Source organism: Cydia strobilella, chromosome Z (assembly GCF_947568885.1).
Source record: "Cydia strobilella chromosome Z, ilCydStro3.1, whole genome shotgun sequence".
Classification (NCBI taxonomy): Eukaryota; Metazoa; Arthropoda; class Insecta; order Lepidoptera; family Tortricidae; genus Cydia; species Cydia strobilella.
Window position 1 is genome coordinate 14,707,564 of NC_086068.1, and position 18,245 is coordinate 14,725,808.

At 37.0% G+C, this 18,245-nt stretch overlaps 1 protein-coding gene across 2 annotated transcripts in view; it reads right to left on the reverse strand.

The window, feature by feature from the left end:
• Positions 1-18,245, reverse strand: part of LOC134754239 (zinc finger protein 28-like) — a 52,644-nt gene that overhangs the window by 22,165 nt on the left and 12,234 nt on the right. For both annotated transcript variants that reach the window (XM_063690424.1, XM_063690423.1), the window contains exons 9-13: positions 17,588-17,713; positions 17,230-17,459; positions 16,540-16,641; positions 15,136-15,296; positions 12,307-12,390 (exon numbers count right to left, since the gene is read on the reverse strand). In XM_063690424.1, coding sequence (XP_063546494.1) covers positions 12,307-12,390; positions 15,136-15,296; positions 16,540-16,641; positions 17,230-17,459; positions 17,588-17,713 — 703 coding nt within the window. The remainder of the gene's footprint in view (positions 1-12,306; positions 12,391-15,135; positions 15,297-16,539; positions 16,642-17,229; positions 17,460-17,587; positions 17,714-18,245) is intronic.

An 18,245-nucleotide genomic window follows, 5' to 3' on the forward strand; every position in this document is an offset into this window, starting at 1 on the left:
TGTTAGTATGTACCTATACTTAGTCAGGTCATAAGTTCTGTCACAAAGAGTTTTACTAATAAAAAGTTATAGGTAAGGTACAGATCTTTTATTATTCACATAAGGTCAACCGGGATAAATGCGTATTTTGAAGATATCTTCGAAACGCAACGTATTATGACAATGGAGTTGGCAACTGTCAAAGGTTTGCAGAGATGGCGCCATCATAGCTTGCCCCTTTTTCTATGAGATTTGGCTTAAAGGGCTGGCATCCAGGGCATAAAAAAAACAAAAATTTGACACAATTCTAGGGATTGACAGGGCAAGCTATGCTGGCGCCATCTGCTAATTATTTCGACCGGCCAACCCCATTAAAGCGTCTGCATTAAAAGTTCAGTGACCACACTTCGAACCCAGAGGGTTGCAATAGTTCTAAAATGTTCCGTTTAAAAGACGTATTAACCTCAAGTGACGCATTTATCCCGGTAGTCAACTTAGTCAGGTCATAAGTTCTGTGACTAAGATTTTTACCGATAAAAAAGTTATCCTTTACTATTCATATATATATATATATATATATATATGGGTTGAAAGCTTATTTAATGCTGAATTATTTACAATATAATTTAACGAAATTTGCTGTCGCAGTTAACTCAGTTTTGCACAATTTTATGTAATATTTGGAAAAAAGTTATATATACCTATATATATTTTTTTTATTATAAACAACTATTCAACTATTACAACAACAACTGCAAATATTTAATTAGTTTTATAGCTTGAATTTCAGCTTAGTTCAGAATAGTTAAATTTAGAAATGGCATTTACTAATTATAATAATTATTATTTTAATGTAATGGGTTGATACCTGAATTAATAACATTTTAATTTTATTTATTTATAAAAAACATGCAAAAAATACGCGACCTGTTCAAGGTGATTTTGATTACTATTTATTTATTTTTGTTTTTTTACATGGTTGACTTCCACATAAAACAAAAGCTGGAAATTTTATCTTTCTTAAAATATATAATTCATTGGTCTGCTAAAATTGAAACTGTACATGTTGAACCAAACCTACTCGTTGGATGACAGTCAAAAATAAGCGTGCTACTGAAAAGTTTGAAGAGTAGGTAAGTATTAGAGTACAGACTTGTCGGAGAATAAAGTAGGTTCATACAAAATAAACAATTGTACCTATTTTATTAATGTGACACTCAGAGTTGCAGAGTGGGAAGCGGAAACAGGGCGGCCAACTTTTGCGATACAAACATGGACTGAAGCGCCACATGCGGAGATGTGACATTGAACCATTGCACTGGCAGACTTCGGCACAAGATCGACCGAAGTGGAGGCATACAGTGAGTACAAAAGTGCAGGCCTTCGAAGAGCAGAGACGAGTGGAACTCGACGCGAAGCGTGACGAGTTAAAGGCCCGACCACCTGCGGTCATCAACTACAATTTTGTCGGAGGGGTGCTGACCTGCGGTGAGTGCGGCCGTACATTCACTGCAAAAATAGGCTACGTCAGCCACCTGAGAGCTCACGACCGTCGCTCTCACTAGCCAGTACAAACCCAGTCGCCGTGGCCGAAACCGGCCAGGACAGGATGATGAATGTGACACTGGTTATTACTCCCTTTTGTAAAGTATATTTTTTTACTATCCAGCCGCGTATTCGCGTCTAACGTCAATCCCAAAGTAAACTAGTAGTAAATAAAGTCGCGATCTAAATTTTAAACTAATTATATTACGTTTTGATCAGTATACAGTATAAAAAAAGCTTTTTAAATCATGGCTAACTGTTTTTATTAAAAGCTTTGTATTACATTTTATCAGTCAAAACCTTTGTGACAGAACTTATGTATGACCTGACTAAATATGTTTGTTAGTTAGTTAGTGTGGGTCAAATCTTGCGAAGCTAAATTTGATCCACTTCTCGATTTCCGATTGAGCTGATATTTGAAATATATGGAGCTGACCTGATGATGGAGACAGGAGGTGGCCATGGGAACTCTGCGAAAAATCAACGCAAACTTTGTGTTTGTACTTTGTAGTAAAAGGTGAGAAAAAAAAATGCCCAGCTGTTACCAGTGTGACCGTTACCGAAAAGATGTGAAACCGACAATTTGCCTGACAATTTTTCTTGTATGGTGGGCCGCTAGAGGTTACGACAAAATTTCAGAATAATTAATGGGTCGTCGTTTCGGCCCGCAGTCTGCGCCGGTCCGTCACCGTCAACGCAAACTCCTGATGACACTGCTCGGTACGGAGTGAAACATGTCGAGCGTTTTTCGGATTAAAATGCGTGAGTGACCCGTTATTAATATATTTAATGCCGTCTTTGTTTATTTTCTGACTCATTTACTGCAAAAACAACGTGTTTGAGACGCTATCAAATATTAACTTTATATTGCATTTCAAACCCCAGCGTTACGTTTTTTTCTGGTCTGTTTTGCAAACTAGACAACATCGGATTTTAAACACAAGAAAATATTAACTTCAAAAATTGTTAGAAAAATAGTCAAACAACGATTACAGGTTACTTGTAGGCTTTAAAAAGCTATCCATACACAGACTGCGAAAAAATAAAACCACCAAAAAGTACAGCAACCAACGGTCATAATTATTTCAAACGAAGCTGACGAGTTTACAGAGCGCAGCAGCACGTAACAGAAAATCGACTACGGCCAGAGAGCGAACTATACCAACCAAAAAAGAGGTTGTTCTTTTTCCGTTACTCACGAAGGCATACCTAATGACAATTTGAAAATAGCCATTACATATTTTGATGATTAACATTTCATAACTTTTTGTCTTCTAAAAGTCAAATTACCACAAAAGTAACAACCGTGTGTATGTAAATATAAAGTATACACCAAGAAATAGAGAGGTATACTACGTTTTAGCGACTTAAATACAAAAACATATAAATATGCGAATTTTTTAAATGTACGCAACCATAATTTCTAACTAACTATTTTGGCTCAGTGATCCAAAGAGAATCTTGGCCTCCGAAACGAGAGCGTGCCACCTGTCCCGATCCTGCGCAACTTCCTGCCAATTACTGACGCGAACCATAATTTCTAGTATCCAAAATTAAAATAGCATAGGTGAAATATCTCTGCAGTCTGCACCTGACTGTAAATAAGATGTGCAATTGACAATTTACAAGTATAATATGTATATTGAAACATACGGTCAAAAATAATGAATAGGTCGTCCTAATTTTTGAGACATCTCCTGCAAAGACTACAGACTTTTTATTGCATTTAAACCCTCAACTATGCCTTTTATTTTTGCGATCCAGGATACGACGAATGCGGGAAAAAAAATATAAAATAAAAAATAGAACAAAACTGGCAAACAGACACGGTTCAAAAGAAATGAAACAAGAAACTGCGCAGTAAAATAAGTATCTAGCGATAAATCTACCACAGCCATCACCCATCAGCACCAAAGGGTTACACCAAGGAACAAAAGAGCACAGAGTGATACCCTGAACATGGTCATCATTTGATAATAATCAACTGTATTTATCTGCGTTTGGCCCTTTGGTTGACCTTGAGTCCGTCATTTGCACATTGGTTTATATTTTGCGCAATGAAGGTTAAATAAATAAATAGAATTGTACATACATATGCACAGTCAGCAACAGTAGATGCTAAGCTGGTGAGCTTCAAACGCTTTTATTCTCTAAACAATAAAGATAATTCAGTTCATTTTGATCATCTCGCCAGCTTAGCAACTTCTGCTGCTGACTGTAACTTATGTACAGTCTACACATACATATGAACATGTATGTATGTAAATATTTCCCTCAAAGTAACGTCTATTGATTGATTAAAACTTGTTAGCTGAAAGAACAAAAGTGTCCCAAGTTTTTAATACAAATTTTGGGTGTCAGTTTTGTGACGATCCATGCAAAATGTTCCATGAAAAAAAAAACACGTTATTTTGGATTTTCAACAAGTCAGGTCACGCCATAATGTCTGTGATATGTATTTTCATTGTAAAGGGGCCCGCTGATTATCAGTCCGCCGGACGATATCGGCCTGTCAGTTGTTCGGAACTGTCAAATTTTTGTTCTAACTGACAGGCCGATATCGTCCGGCGGACTGATAATCAGTGGGCCCCTTAAGTTCCTATTCCTAGGGAACAAATATAATAACCAATGTATAAAAAAATAAAAATAAAAACAATCCAAATATGCGATCATCCATTTCTTATACCTACAGTCGCGGCCCACTAATTAAGAACAGCCTTAGGATTACACACAACTTTTATAAAGTTGCTACGTTTGACTTTCATATTGAAACTTCTATTTATATTTGTTAACTATTAGGGTAAGTCCGTGGTAGTTGGCGATAGTTTTTATAGAACGCGATAAAAATATAAGTTTACATGTAGTTAAATGAATCTTTATTTCTTCATAATCTTTTATCAATTGACATTCGAAAATGAAACAAACAAAATTATTTCTATAGACACAACTTAATTTTTTTGTTACAATTGGGCATTTCTCGCGAGGTGTCCGGGGGTGATGATCATACCATTACACGAGTGATGGCCATAACTTAACTCTTTGTTTTAGTATGTTTATTTTTCGTTTTTATTTCTCAAGTCCCTTTTCTTCTCAAGACCCCGTTTAGGCAACTTAATACCAACAAACAGCGCACTCAAAGCAACCATGGAGTAGAAGAGGCTCGTGACATTTTTTCCCACACCCGCAATAGTTATCTTTCTCAATTAACTCCTTTTTTTTATTCTGATAACCTTTAGGAATACCTAATTAGTGATATCTTCATCGTTGTGTACGTACACTTTCACGGCCATATGGCTGTAATACCCCAACAAGAACTGGCCATCTCTCCTTTTCGTCCGGGAGAGAAGACCACGCTTAAAATCAAAACAAATTGCGACTCGAGCTTTATTCTTATTTAGGTTAGAACAAAACTACAACCGTATACTATGCACCAAAAGCATTACACCATTAGAATAAGACAGTAGCATTATATATACCATTATACCACCACGTAAAATGTGAAACCTCAAAAAAATAATTTCACTAGTCAAAACAATCAACAAGGATTTTACGTACTTATACAAAAAAAATCCACAAATTTGTGCCACATCCTTGCTCCCAAGCATGACGTGAAGCGTACTAAAGAAGAACTAGCGACATCTAGCAATCCGAACCATAAAATATTTCGATGGGCTATCTCGCCCTTATGGCCATCTACCCCGGATTTACCCAATTTCTGAAGTTGATTAAAACACGTTTTAATAAAAAAAAAAACCATTTGAAATTAACATCCCATGACATAGAAAACTATGCTGGCACACTAATTAAGGGTCTCCTTGACGCCAATGACTTTCGAACTGAATCCCTTAGTTTTCTAATGTTTTTTGTAGCTATTAACAGCAACGGCTTTAAGCAATATTATATCCCATATTTACTTTAAAGTTCATTGTCTTCGAGATATTTGGCATTAAAAGTTTAACAATTTTAGGCCAAAAAACGGATGAAGGAACGGGTGAGATTAGTTTTAAGAAGATTCCAGTTAGAAATAGGACGGTAATCACGGTACCTCGAAATATTAACAGAGTTAAGTCGATTTTTGATAAGACTCCTTTAACGTCCGTCAGTGGCAGCGGATAAATTTAAAGTATCAAAGCCGTCTGTCACCAGAATGAAAAAGGAACGATAGTTTAAAACCTTAAGGGGATCCCATGCCCCAATGACCTTCGATTTGAATCCCTTAGTTTTTTAATGTTTTTTGTAGCTTATCATATTAACAGCAACGGATTTTAGCAATATAGTATCCCATATCTACTTCAAAGTTCATTGTTTTCGAAATATTTGGCATCAAAGTTGAACAATTTTAGGCCAAAAAACTGGTTTTCTGGCCATAACTTTTGTGTTAATTAGTTTAAAATTAAAACCTCAGACAAATTTTTAGAGACGTCTAAGACAAACCCAAATATGTAGTTTTCGTATAAGTCAGATCTTTCACAGCAATCGAGATACGAAAAAAGTGTTTTTTTAGACAATGTTTAAAACAATCATAAATAAATAAGTATTCATTTTTTTCACAATCCGGTAGACAAAAATGGAGATAAAAGATTGAAGAACCGACAGCCGCTTGTCTTATAATTCTATATGTAGTGCAAAAGTAGGAGACAAGATTCAAAACTTGTCAAAAATCGATGAAAACCTCAGGTAGCTCCTTAAATGAAACAAACTGCTTCTAGAGGAACGTGCAAAAAGAGGTAACCAATAAGTTTATAAAAGTTAACTGAAAAAACGATTTATTGACGATTGAACCGATGTTCCGGCGAATCCCAATGATGTTTATGAAGAAAACGTTTCCATAGAACCATTCAATAATTCATATAATGTGACTTAGGACCAAAAATGTTTCCCTAAAAGCCAATTTTTTTACGAAATACTTTGTATGGCCAAAGGACTGGCTGCAAAATCGGGAACAGCCGTAATGTGACTGGCCGCGAACAATCTAAGAAAACAAAATCAAGTTGTCGTGGGATTTAATTCGGTATCAATCTAATAATTTAATAAATTTTGTTACTACTTTCAACCAAAATCATTACTTTTAATGTTTACCTTAAATTACATATTTTGAAAATATATTTGTCTCTTTACTTCTGGGACACCCCATTAATGCATGAGTTATCGTTTACCTATGTCATGGGATAAGTTATTTTCTAATGTTACTATTTATTATCATCAATAAACTTTTTCCGGTTAAAACTTGTTTCAATCAACTTCATAAATACTCAGATTAAATAATAGTTAACGAATACATATAAAAGTTTCAATATGAAAGTAAAACGTAGCAATTTTATAAAAAGTGTGTGTAACACTAAGGCTGTTCTTAATTAGTGGGCGACGACTGTACCTTACATTTACATAACATTTTTCAATGAAAATTTATTAAGATTCCATCCACTTCCTTAAGGAAAAGGAAGCCTCAACTACGAAAAACAAAAGATGAGATAAAAAAACCGGCCAAGTGCGAGTCGGACTCGCACACCGAGGGTTCCGTACTTTTAAGTATTTGTTGTTATAGCGGCAACAGAAATACATCTGTGAAAATTTCAACTGTCTAGCTATCGCCGTTCATGAGATACAGCCTGGTGACAGACTGACAGACGGACAGACAGACGGACAGCGGGGTCTTAGTAATAGGGTCCCGTTTTTACCCTTTGGGTACGGAACCCTAAAAAAGACGTTTTTCTACTCGTCGAGTATAATCTGTGTATTACAACTTTACACGCAACACTACAACCTTACTCTTTTCAACGTTGGATAGTCTATGGCACTTCCGACTCAAACATAAGAGTTTTATCGATACGGTTTAGTCAATTATAAAAATTTTGAAAATAGAACTTCATACATTTCGTAAAAATATTTCTTGTTTAAGGAGACTCGATTCAATGCAAATTAGCCTACTTAAACACGCTGTGGCGTCGCATCTGCTTTGTGATTGGTTAGCCAACAAAAACATTTTATTTTATGTTGTAGTAGAAACAATTGCTTCATAAGTCAGAAACGCGCATGTGACACCTTTCATATAGCAACATATTCTATTCAGAGCTCTCTAGCGGAAAAAGGAAACAGGGGGGTCAGTACTTGCGCCATAAAGACGTCCTCAAGCGTCACCTATCCACTTGCGTTATACCGAGCGCTTCCTGGGAAGAAAGCGCGATGAGTAGAACGGCATGGCGCGCAACTGTTCATAAAAGTGTAGAGCAATACGAGCAGCGGCGCTTAGAAGATTTGGATGCTAAGCGCCATCTCCGTAAGACGCGGCCGAAGCCTTCGTATACCTACACCTACAACTCAGCCGGCCAGCTATATTGCGTACCATGCAATCGCATCTTCAAAACCAAGTTTGGCTTCGCAAGCCACATTAGAGCGTTCCATGTTCCCCATTAAAAACAGTTGGAGTCGCCGTCGTCGGACACGGCGAGGAGGACATTATTATTATTATTATAGCAACATCCATACCCTACGAAAACCGCTTAGCGTTGCTTGTTAGTCTCCATAGGCAACGGTGGCCAAAATCGAGAAAAAAACTGTCTTAAAATTGAATTTAGCGCGAAGCAGGTACCAGGGCCTCAAGAGTTACGAGGAGGTGTCGTTGACCAACCCGCCGGGGGCGCCGGACCCGGCGGCCAGTGCGCGTACGAGTATGAAGGTATCGTTGGCTGCGGCAGCTCGCGTATCTTAGCTGTATACTTTTGGTTTGTTTACCTATATGATTCTACTAATAGTTGAAAGTATTATTTTTTTGTCTCGTAAAAAAAGTATTGTATACAATAGTGATATAATCAAGCTTTTCAGTCAAGTACCGTGTTTAAGCAACGAAGCTTGCTGAGTTGCTAAGTTAAGGTACGAGATTAAAAATTATATCACGATTGTATTAAATACTATTAGTAGTAGGCATATTCGTTTTGACTCCGGTTTTACAACTTGAGTTGGAAAGTCCAAAGTTGTCAAGTATATCAACCTTATTTTTAACCGACTTCAAAAAAAGGAGGAGGTTATCAACTAGGGTTTGCAATCCGGATCCGAAATGTATGAAATTATCCGGATCTAGATCCGGATCCGCGGATCTTCCCGTACATTTCAGATCCGTCGTGCAAACTCTATTATCAATTCGACCGCATTTTTTTTGTATGTATATTACCTCAGAACTCCTTCATTACTAAGACGATTTGGGTTTTTTTTTTGTTTGAATGTATATAGTCATATAGTCCCGTTGGTCCCGTTTTTGTATAAGCCCAGTTTTGATGAAGGGATCCATTAGGAATCCAGGGAACTCCTCAAATCTTATAGGCATACATATATCGGTTTTAATATTTTCATCAACAAACCAAGCACTTACATCCAAAACAGTACCATTTGATAATGTGGAACTACTGTTGATGACCCAGAACAGGACTCTTTAACAACGCGTATTTCAATTTTGGCGATTTAAGTCCTCTTCGTTATATTTGTTAAGCACAAGTAAGTTCTGAAGGAACATTTGTGTTAAAGTCTAGTTCTGATGATGAGTTCCATGAGGTCCAACTCCTCAAATCTTGATAGCTTAGATCCAGGCCTTGAAACTTGAAACTTACCCGATTTATTAATTAATCTTTAAAAAAAAGTAAAACCGACTTCAACAAACAAAGAATCTAGAAAAAATTAAATATTATCTCGTTTTATATGCGCTAGCAAACTTATACGTTTGAAGTCGGTGCCTATGTGAGCACCGTTTGTTTCTGAACATAATCATCAGATTATCTAATGGATTAACTCTTTTTAGGGTTCCGTAGCCAAATGGCAAAAAACGGAACCCTTATGGATTCGTCATGTCTGTCTGTCTGTCTGTCTGTCTGTCTGTCTGTCTGTCTGTCTGTCTGTCTGTCCGTCCGTATGTCACAGCCACTTTTTTCCGAAACTATAAGAACTATACTGTTGAAACTTGGTAAGTAGATGTATTCTGTGAACCGCATTAAGATTTTCACACAAAAATAGAAAAAAAGTAATAAATTTTGGGGGTTCCCCATACTTAGAACTGACACTCAAAAAAATTTTTTTCATCAAACCCATACGTGGGGGTTATATAGATATAGGGATAGGTCTTCAAAAATGATATTGAGGTTTCTAATTTAAAAAAATCTAAACTGAATAGTTTGCGCGAGAGACACTTCCAAAGTGGTAAAATGTGTGCCCCCCCCCCCCCTGTAACTTCTAAAATAATGATAACACTAAAAAAAATATATGATGTACATTACCATGCCAACTTCCACCGAAAATTGGTTTGAACGAGATCTAGTAAGTAGTTTCTTTTTAATACGTCATAAATCGTAAACCGCAATTTACCTTTCATTCAACCAACTCAAGTATACAACAGACGTGATTTTTTTGCCTTTTTTTGCGTAATGGTACGGAACACTTAGTGCGCGAGTCCGACTCGAACTTGGCCGGTTTTTTTTTTTCACTTACTCTTTCTCTTCTGTTCCAACTACTTTCGGATTATGCAGGAGTATTTGTTCCAACCTTGGCAAGCTTAAAGCCCACAAGCGGTTAACGCATCATATCACAACGTGCAGCTTGATCAAACTTCAGTCAGAAACACAAATAAAAAGAAAGGAGTTATTTCTAAAATACCCCGAAAACACGAATATTATCATTCAGTTATTTCATCCAAATCCGTGCCAGCTCTTGTAATAAATATCGAACAATGTACAAAGGTTATTTATACAGCTAGAGTTGATCTCTCCCAACTGTACCAATCTAATGAGCACTAAACCTGCCCAGCCATTATAGTTTCTTTTAAGAGTCACAGGAACTTCGCTTCGGAAGTCGTCGCCTAACAATATAAATAGGGGATATTACTGCAATACTGGTGGCAGAACCAGAGTGCACTACTAGCCATTTTAGTAAACTATAGAGTAACTTATACATACTGTACCTTTAACAAGTTTTTGACAAGTTTTCAGAGATAATAAAATATGACATGCATCAAGGGGGTTTGGTTACAAAGGATCTACCGGGAAACGCGAATCCGAAATTACGCTCTCTGCCTCTTTATCGCTCGAATATGCAAGAGGGACAGATGTTAGATGGCGAAATTTCGAATTTCTTGTTTCGCGATAGACCCTCAGATTGTGGTAGTGGCGCCCCTTACGCAGAGTTTCGCGGAATATTCCCTATTATAGTCTCATTTTAAACCGACATGCTGAAATAACAAGAAACTGGGCATGAATATTAAAGAAACACATGTCTGGTATTAGTATTCATTGCTAGAAATTGTAATACAAAAAAAATTCTACTCACTCATTTGCAAACAAAACATGTAGGTTATTATTACATACATAACGCCCTTGAATTTTAGTGGGAATGCAGAAATAATGGTGCGGCATCTCTTCGACTGTTCGCTGAGAGGTTTCCGCAACAATAACAGGCTACCAATTATCGTGTAATTTATAAGGGCGATTACAAGACTGCGGCAAAATAGTAGATCAGTACCTGACAGTACTGGTGGCTGGTGGCCCTCCCTCCTGGTACTGACGTCAACTGAACGCACTTTGGTGGGTCTTAAACCATTCCTGGCTCCAGCAATAGGAAATCAGGGCCGTTGTATGATATTAGTCAAACATCCGTCCACAAAATTTCAAAACAGGACCGACAGCAACCATTTTCTTTAGTCAAGGTACATGCATTGAAACATGAAGATTTATATGTATTATATTAACAAACATACAACAAACAGACAGCTGGAAACCATATTTCACAAGCCTTAAAATTTTAACACTACCCTCCCTTAACATATTATCGATTTTTGTCAGAGAAAATAAAGTTGGCTAACAAGAAACTCGATGTGGAATTGACGAGTTATTTACCACTGGGCACCAAAAAATTAAAAACCCTCATGTCGGCCGCGAACAAGCGCAACAGACTCGTAGTAACATTGTATCAAAATCCATGGCCGCCACACTCTTTTCGGGAGGGTTGAAGCAGTAGATGTTTAAAAAAGAATATAAAGGACCGAGGAAGGAATGAAGCTGCAAATTGTACGAGTTTTCAACATAATTAAGCGCCGTGCCCGGCAAAATCGTGCATGAAAACAACCAACGCCGCTTGCATCAATCGCATAACGGCCAACGGTGGACACCACATTGAGCTACGTCGTATTTAATTGCAAGCTTTACTTAGTGACATTTTATGTTTTCAACTTGAATTTAATACCAGATGACGAACATATAAAAACTATAATAATAACACTACATAAATATACTTTATATTTTACTAAATTTAAATACTACAACATTATTTATCGCCTAAATAAGCGCGGGTTTAAATAAAAGGTTCTGGTTTGGTAGAGTAGAGATTTACATACTACACGCTTTTTACAGTTCATGACAAGTTGCACGTTATCCCAGCATGTCGTTTGAAAATGAGAGTGTAACTTCGATGGTATGGAGACGTATAAGGTCTCATGACGCTTAGGCCCGGCCCCAACTAACGGCATGGCACAGAAAGGGATCCTTCGGCATATTACCGAGGCGTCCTCAGGCATACTGAGGTGTCCACAGGCATGCCGAGGTGTGCTTGGGAATGCCCAGGCATCCCTCAGGCGTTCTTAGGCATACCAAGGTACCCAGAAATGCAAAGAACGCCTGATATGTCTAAGACGCCTCGGCATGCCTGAGGACGCATAGGCAATATGCCGAAGGATCACTTGTCCGTGTCATGCCGATAGTGGGCACCGGGCCTAGATATTATTAACTATGATAAAAAAATACGTTAAACCTTTTCCACAAACCACACAGATACATGGCTTCTCTCCTGTATGCGAGCGTCTATGACACTGCAGATCCGATGACCGGGGAAAACCTGTAATACAAGGAAGGTTGTAAATCATCGAAATAAATATGCAACAAATAAAAATGTTGAAAACGAGTAAAACCTTACTGTAAAGCATATACTACAACTAGGTATCTACACCTACACGAACACAGAATAAAAACCGTCCAAGTGCGAGTCGGACTCGCGTTCCAAGGGTTCCGTACACTACACAATTTAAACAACGTATATTTTATGTGAAACATGAGTGAAATGTCTTTAAAAAACCCGTAGGGGTCGGATCAAAAACTAAGTAATCAAGTCCGACTCACGCTTGACTGCACATTTCTAATAGGTTTTCCTGTGATCTATAAGGTAAAGATCTAATTTGTGTATTTTAAAAAAAAAAAAATTCTCGGTAGTTTCGGAGCTAAAGGGGGGGAATGGTCATTTTTTGCCAATTTTCTTGAATAACTCCTAAACTGTTAATCCTAAAATTATTAAGAAAAAAATTTGAGATTCTCATAATGAGCTCTTTTATTTGATATGTAACACACGATATAGTTTGAAAAACTTTAATTTTTTTATTTTCTCATTTACCCCCCAAAAGTTTTCCCGTGTTTAACATATATTTGTTTACGTTACATGTCCGTCTTTGGGTCATAAACTTACATATGTATACCAAATTTTAACTTACCAATTTTTAGTCACCCGTGAACATGATGCATGTAACTGTGTCGAAATATCGGGAGCTCACAAATAATACAAAAGGTAATCACGGTCTATATCCCGGTCAATATAAGTCTAGTGAAATTTTAACTTAATTGGTCCAGTAGTTTCGGAGAAAATTGGCTGTGACAGACGGACAGACAGACAGACAGACGCACGAGTGATCCTATAAGGGTTCCGTTTTTTCCTTTTGAGGTACGGAACCCTAAAAACTAGGAACATACTTATAAACAAAAGGAGTCCGCTCATAGCGGCATCACTACCGGCCAGGTTGCCAGCACGCACGCATGCAGCATTAAGGTTGGTAGGTCCGTCGCCTACATAGTCTAATCACCTATCTAGGTTGCCATTGTCTAGGTTGTTAAGGCCTTTAGCAAAATCGTCTTTAAAAACCGGCTAAGTGCGTGTTGTCGGACCACGTCAGTTCCGTATCTTCATACAATACAAAAAGCCATAGCAGCAAAACGGCGTAACTTCGGGTGAATGATATTGTTGTCAATAAATAATAACAAAAAACTCATCCCTTTCTTTTAGGTGCTAGTACCTAGTGTACCTACTAGCGTAAGACGACAGTATGATTCTCTCTGTCGGCACGCCGCGCGATGCTTGCACCGGATGATTTGGCAATTGCGTGGCTTTTAACGTTTTACCTCAATGTCTGAAAGTATACTCCTGATTAAAATTTTGCTAGTGAAATCCCTCTGCTATATCACTAGCTATTTTATACTAAAATTATACTGCTATAGTATGCAGGGCAACGTAATACCTACAATGGGGTTGGCAACTGTCAAAGGTTTGCAGAGATGGCGCCATCATAGCTTGCCCCTTTTTCTATGAGATTTGGCTTAAAGGGCTGGCATCCAGGGCATTAAAAAAACAAAAAAATTACACAATTCTAGGGATTGACAGGGCAAACTATGCTGGCGCCATCTGCTAATTATTTCGACCGGCCAACCCCATTGAAAATAAATGAAACTTAACATGTTTTCTTGATTTTTTCTATTTAGGCAACCTTAACGGTTTTGCTTAGAGTCTGCCCTCGCAAATATAGTCTGGTTTCCGAGTGAATTTTTTCATGGCATTTGCCATTGATTAAAAATGTGTAAAAATTCAAGTTAGCCCCCTCTAAAAAAATAAGTAACTGATGAATAAATGTTATGATAAGCTTAAATAAAATTCTATGCGACAGACCTCTTGCGCGGCATTACAACGCGCGGTATTTGGCGTTATCAAACTGCGCGCTGTGTACAGTTGAGCCGCTCTAGCAAAGAGAATTAAGAAGACGTGCTCACTCCACACATCGGTTTTGTTACCAAAAATACTATTATTTTCGTAGTCTACATCTAGCGATTCTAGCGTCAAACACTTAACACCTTCAAGACAAAATGTCGAATTACTTTTTTCAAGACTCAACTGAATACCTAACGGCAGCAACTACATACCTTTTTATTATTTTTTTCTGAATTACTTACTTCCTTCATCTCCTTCGCGCACTAGGCAAAATCGTAATAGACATTGAACCTATTTACTATTTATTTAAACTTAGCGACGGCAGTACGTTGTAATTGTCTACTCATTTGTATTGTCTTTTTTTCTCATTATTTGTTTGTTGTTTTTGTTGTTTGGTTTTTTCTTTCATTGTTCGTTTTTTGTTACGCTAATGTTAGTCTTAAGTTATTTATAAGCTAGGTCCCTACTGAAAATCAGCGCTGCGGCTAGCCGTAGCATTACTCGTCCTTTTTTCGTCCGCTCCTTTTATACACTCTTATGTAACCTACCATCATGTGACGTAAATAAATGTATTCTATTCTATTCTAAGTAGCGGAACTGTCAGTACTGCTACTCGACACTAGATGTCACATGTGTCGCGTATGACGAAGTATATTGCTCAGCAATTTATAACTAATATTATAAGCAGAAGGAGTTGAAAACAGAGTTCCGATTACTCTGGTTATATATTAACAGTAACAAAACCGATGTATGGAGTGAGCACTCTATGTCTTCTTATTTCTTTTTGGCTCTAGTCAGGCTTCTATAGTTATTCTAGTTGGTTGGATAGTTAGTTACCTTTGCCACAAAAGTCGCATTTGTAAGGTTTCTCGCCGGTGTGACGCCGCATGTGAACGATCAGGTTGGAGGAATTGGAGAAACTACGGCCGCAGTACAGACACAAGCAGTTGTTGCTCGCACTTTTATCGCGGTGGACCTCGTGAACGCGCTTGTGAGAACTGGAAATATGATCCAATAAAACGAAATGTGCATAATTCGTGATTTGAGCTCGTGAAAGCATAAAAGATTTATTAAAAGCTAGCTTTTGCCCGTCTGCGTGGAATTAGTTCCAGCAGTTAAAGTATAGCGCCTGGATAAAATCTAATGGCAATAATATGCTTAATTGCTTACACCAATTAACAGGCAATTCATTCATTTTCTCATTTCCACCCCCCTTTTCACCCTCTTTAGGGATGACTTCCGATATTAAAACTATCCTATGTCCTTTCCCAGATCTCAAACTATCTCTATGGCAAATTTTAACTAAATCCGTTCAACGGTTTAAGCGTGAAGAGGTAACAGACAGACAGAAAGACAGACATACTTTCACATTTATAATATTCGTATGGATTTTAAATGGCAACTATAAAATAAAGTTATTATAAATGTAACACGTGTCAAACGCCACTTATTTACCCTGTTAGTTGTGGACAATATTTCGTTATTATATTATTATTATTATATTATCAACGGAGCACCATAGACGGTGCAGGCCGGGGTTCAGGCAGACCAAAAAGGAGATGGCGGGACGACTTGGACGCATTCTGCCCCAAATGGTGGGAAGATGGCGATGACAGGGTCGAGTGGAGAAAACGAGGGGAGGCCTTTGCCCAGCAGTGGGACACCAAAATAGGCTAATAAAAAAAAAAAAATATTATCAAAAGGAATTCACGTCATTTTCGATACGAAATACTAAATATCAGATTTCATAAATTAGTAATTCGTAGTAATTTTGATACAATTTATGAATGTACAACATATCATTTCCGAAAATACGACTGATTTTAATTTAATCAGCGAGTAATTTGTGTGAACAGCGTTAATTACGAGGACTGTTGATAAAAAAAAAAAAAAGGTGTCGCATTTTTATATACAAATTTTGTGACATAATTTAGTGACGGCCCTTAGAAAAAGTATGTGGAATTGCGTCACAAAACTTACCTACTTATTTCGGACTTTTTTTAAATCGATAGACCTCGTGATTCTGAGTGAAGATAAATCACAAGTTGATAGTTCTTCGAAAAAGGAAATAGTACCTACATAAATATCCATTCATAGGCAATAGTGTATACCTACCTAATGAGAATTATACAACAAGTAAGGTACCTACAAGAACAGGACCGTATACAATATACATATGTACTTTAATTAAGATGAGATTTCACTCTACCGTTCAATTTGGGTTTTTAATTGTCGACGTACCGTAAATTGTCTCTTCTATGGAACTTCTTTTTACACACATCACATTCAAATAGTTTTTCACTCGGCATGTGCTGTTTAGTATGTCTGGCAAGTAAATCTTTTCTGAAACAAAAAATAAACAAAAAAACAATAAGGGAAGTAATCGAAAAACTGATACTAAAAAGACAGTTTGAGTAATCATAATTACAATCTGGCAGATTCAATACTTTTTATTACTAAGAGTCGCAACACCAAACACATGGAAATAATTAAATAAACGGACAAGTGCGAGTCGGACTCGCCCACCGAGGGTTCTATACTTTTTAGTATTTGTTGTTATAGCGGCAACAGAAATACATCATCTGTGAAAATTTCAACAGTCTAGCTATCACGGTTCATGAGATACAGCCTGGTGACAGACAGACGGACAGAGGAGTCTTAGTAATACGGTCTCATGTTTACCCTTTTGGGTACGGAACCCTAACAAATGGTTAGATTGTTTCTGGGTATCAGGAGACCCAGAAACAGTTGTTTTGTTTTTGAATTTGGAACCCTTATTTACACAATAAAAGTTCAAAATAAATCAGAAAAATGTACAAAAAATGTATACTCTTAGGAGGATAAATTCATAACCATATCCATATTTAAAGCATTAAAAATAGACACGATTTTTAATGGTATTATTAAAACAATAACAAAATAATAGCTCACCTGTAGAAACTTCTTTTACAAGTATCACATTGATATTGTCTCTCGTCCGACTTCGTTTTAGGATCCATAAACTTCACTGATACACTTTGTCCTTCGTGGTACCGCAATATGTGCTTATTTAACGAAATCTCGTATGCAAATTTAAGCCCACAAGTACTACAAATATATTTTCTTTCAATTTGTTTGCATATATTCCTATGGCGGGCGGCAGATTTGACTGATGCAAATACCTAAAATGTAAATTTGTATATCAAGTGAATGTGATATTTTTGCAAATAGTCCGACTTTTTCGGTTTTCCGACAATTATTTGAAAGGCAAAATCGCAAGTGTCTTTTTGGTGCATTGAATCTTACTTACCTTGCTACAAAGGTTGCAGCGCCGTGAAAGTTCGGGATGTTCAGCATCATTGTGACTAGCCAGATCACTTTCCGATAAAAACACTCCACTACAAATGCTGCATACTTCAAGAACATTCATGTTTTCCTGCATTATAATGTTATTGGTTATTGTAGATTTTAATAATTTTACAGCTAAATTGTTACGTACAGGTAAATGGAACCTACAGGCCAATTTAAACGTAAACCTGACATCAAAACGATATCTGAATACTGTCAATTAGTTATCATTCATGCGTTCATTTAACTCTGACTTGTTGTTTTAAATATACTGATGGTTATTATACATTACACATTTGCTTTTTGCTTTAATGCAAACAGAATTAAGAGTCACAAGACTTTAGACCCTAGACCATAGACGCCGCCATACAATCAAATGTATGCTCTTATTTTAGAACGACATGCTGAAATAACATGAAATTTGGCATGAACATGTCTGGTACTAGTTTTTGTTGCTATAGCAATTGCAATACAAGGAAAATAGGGCCAGAACAAATTTTACATACAAAACCTCTACTCGCTATATTCTGTTCATATTGTAATTTTTAGCGACAAAAACTAGTAGCAGTCATAGATATATATAACTTTAATGTCAATGTTTCATGTAATTTAAGCATATT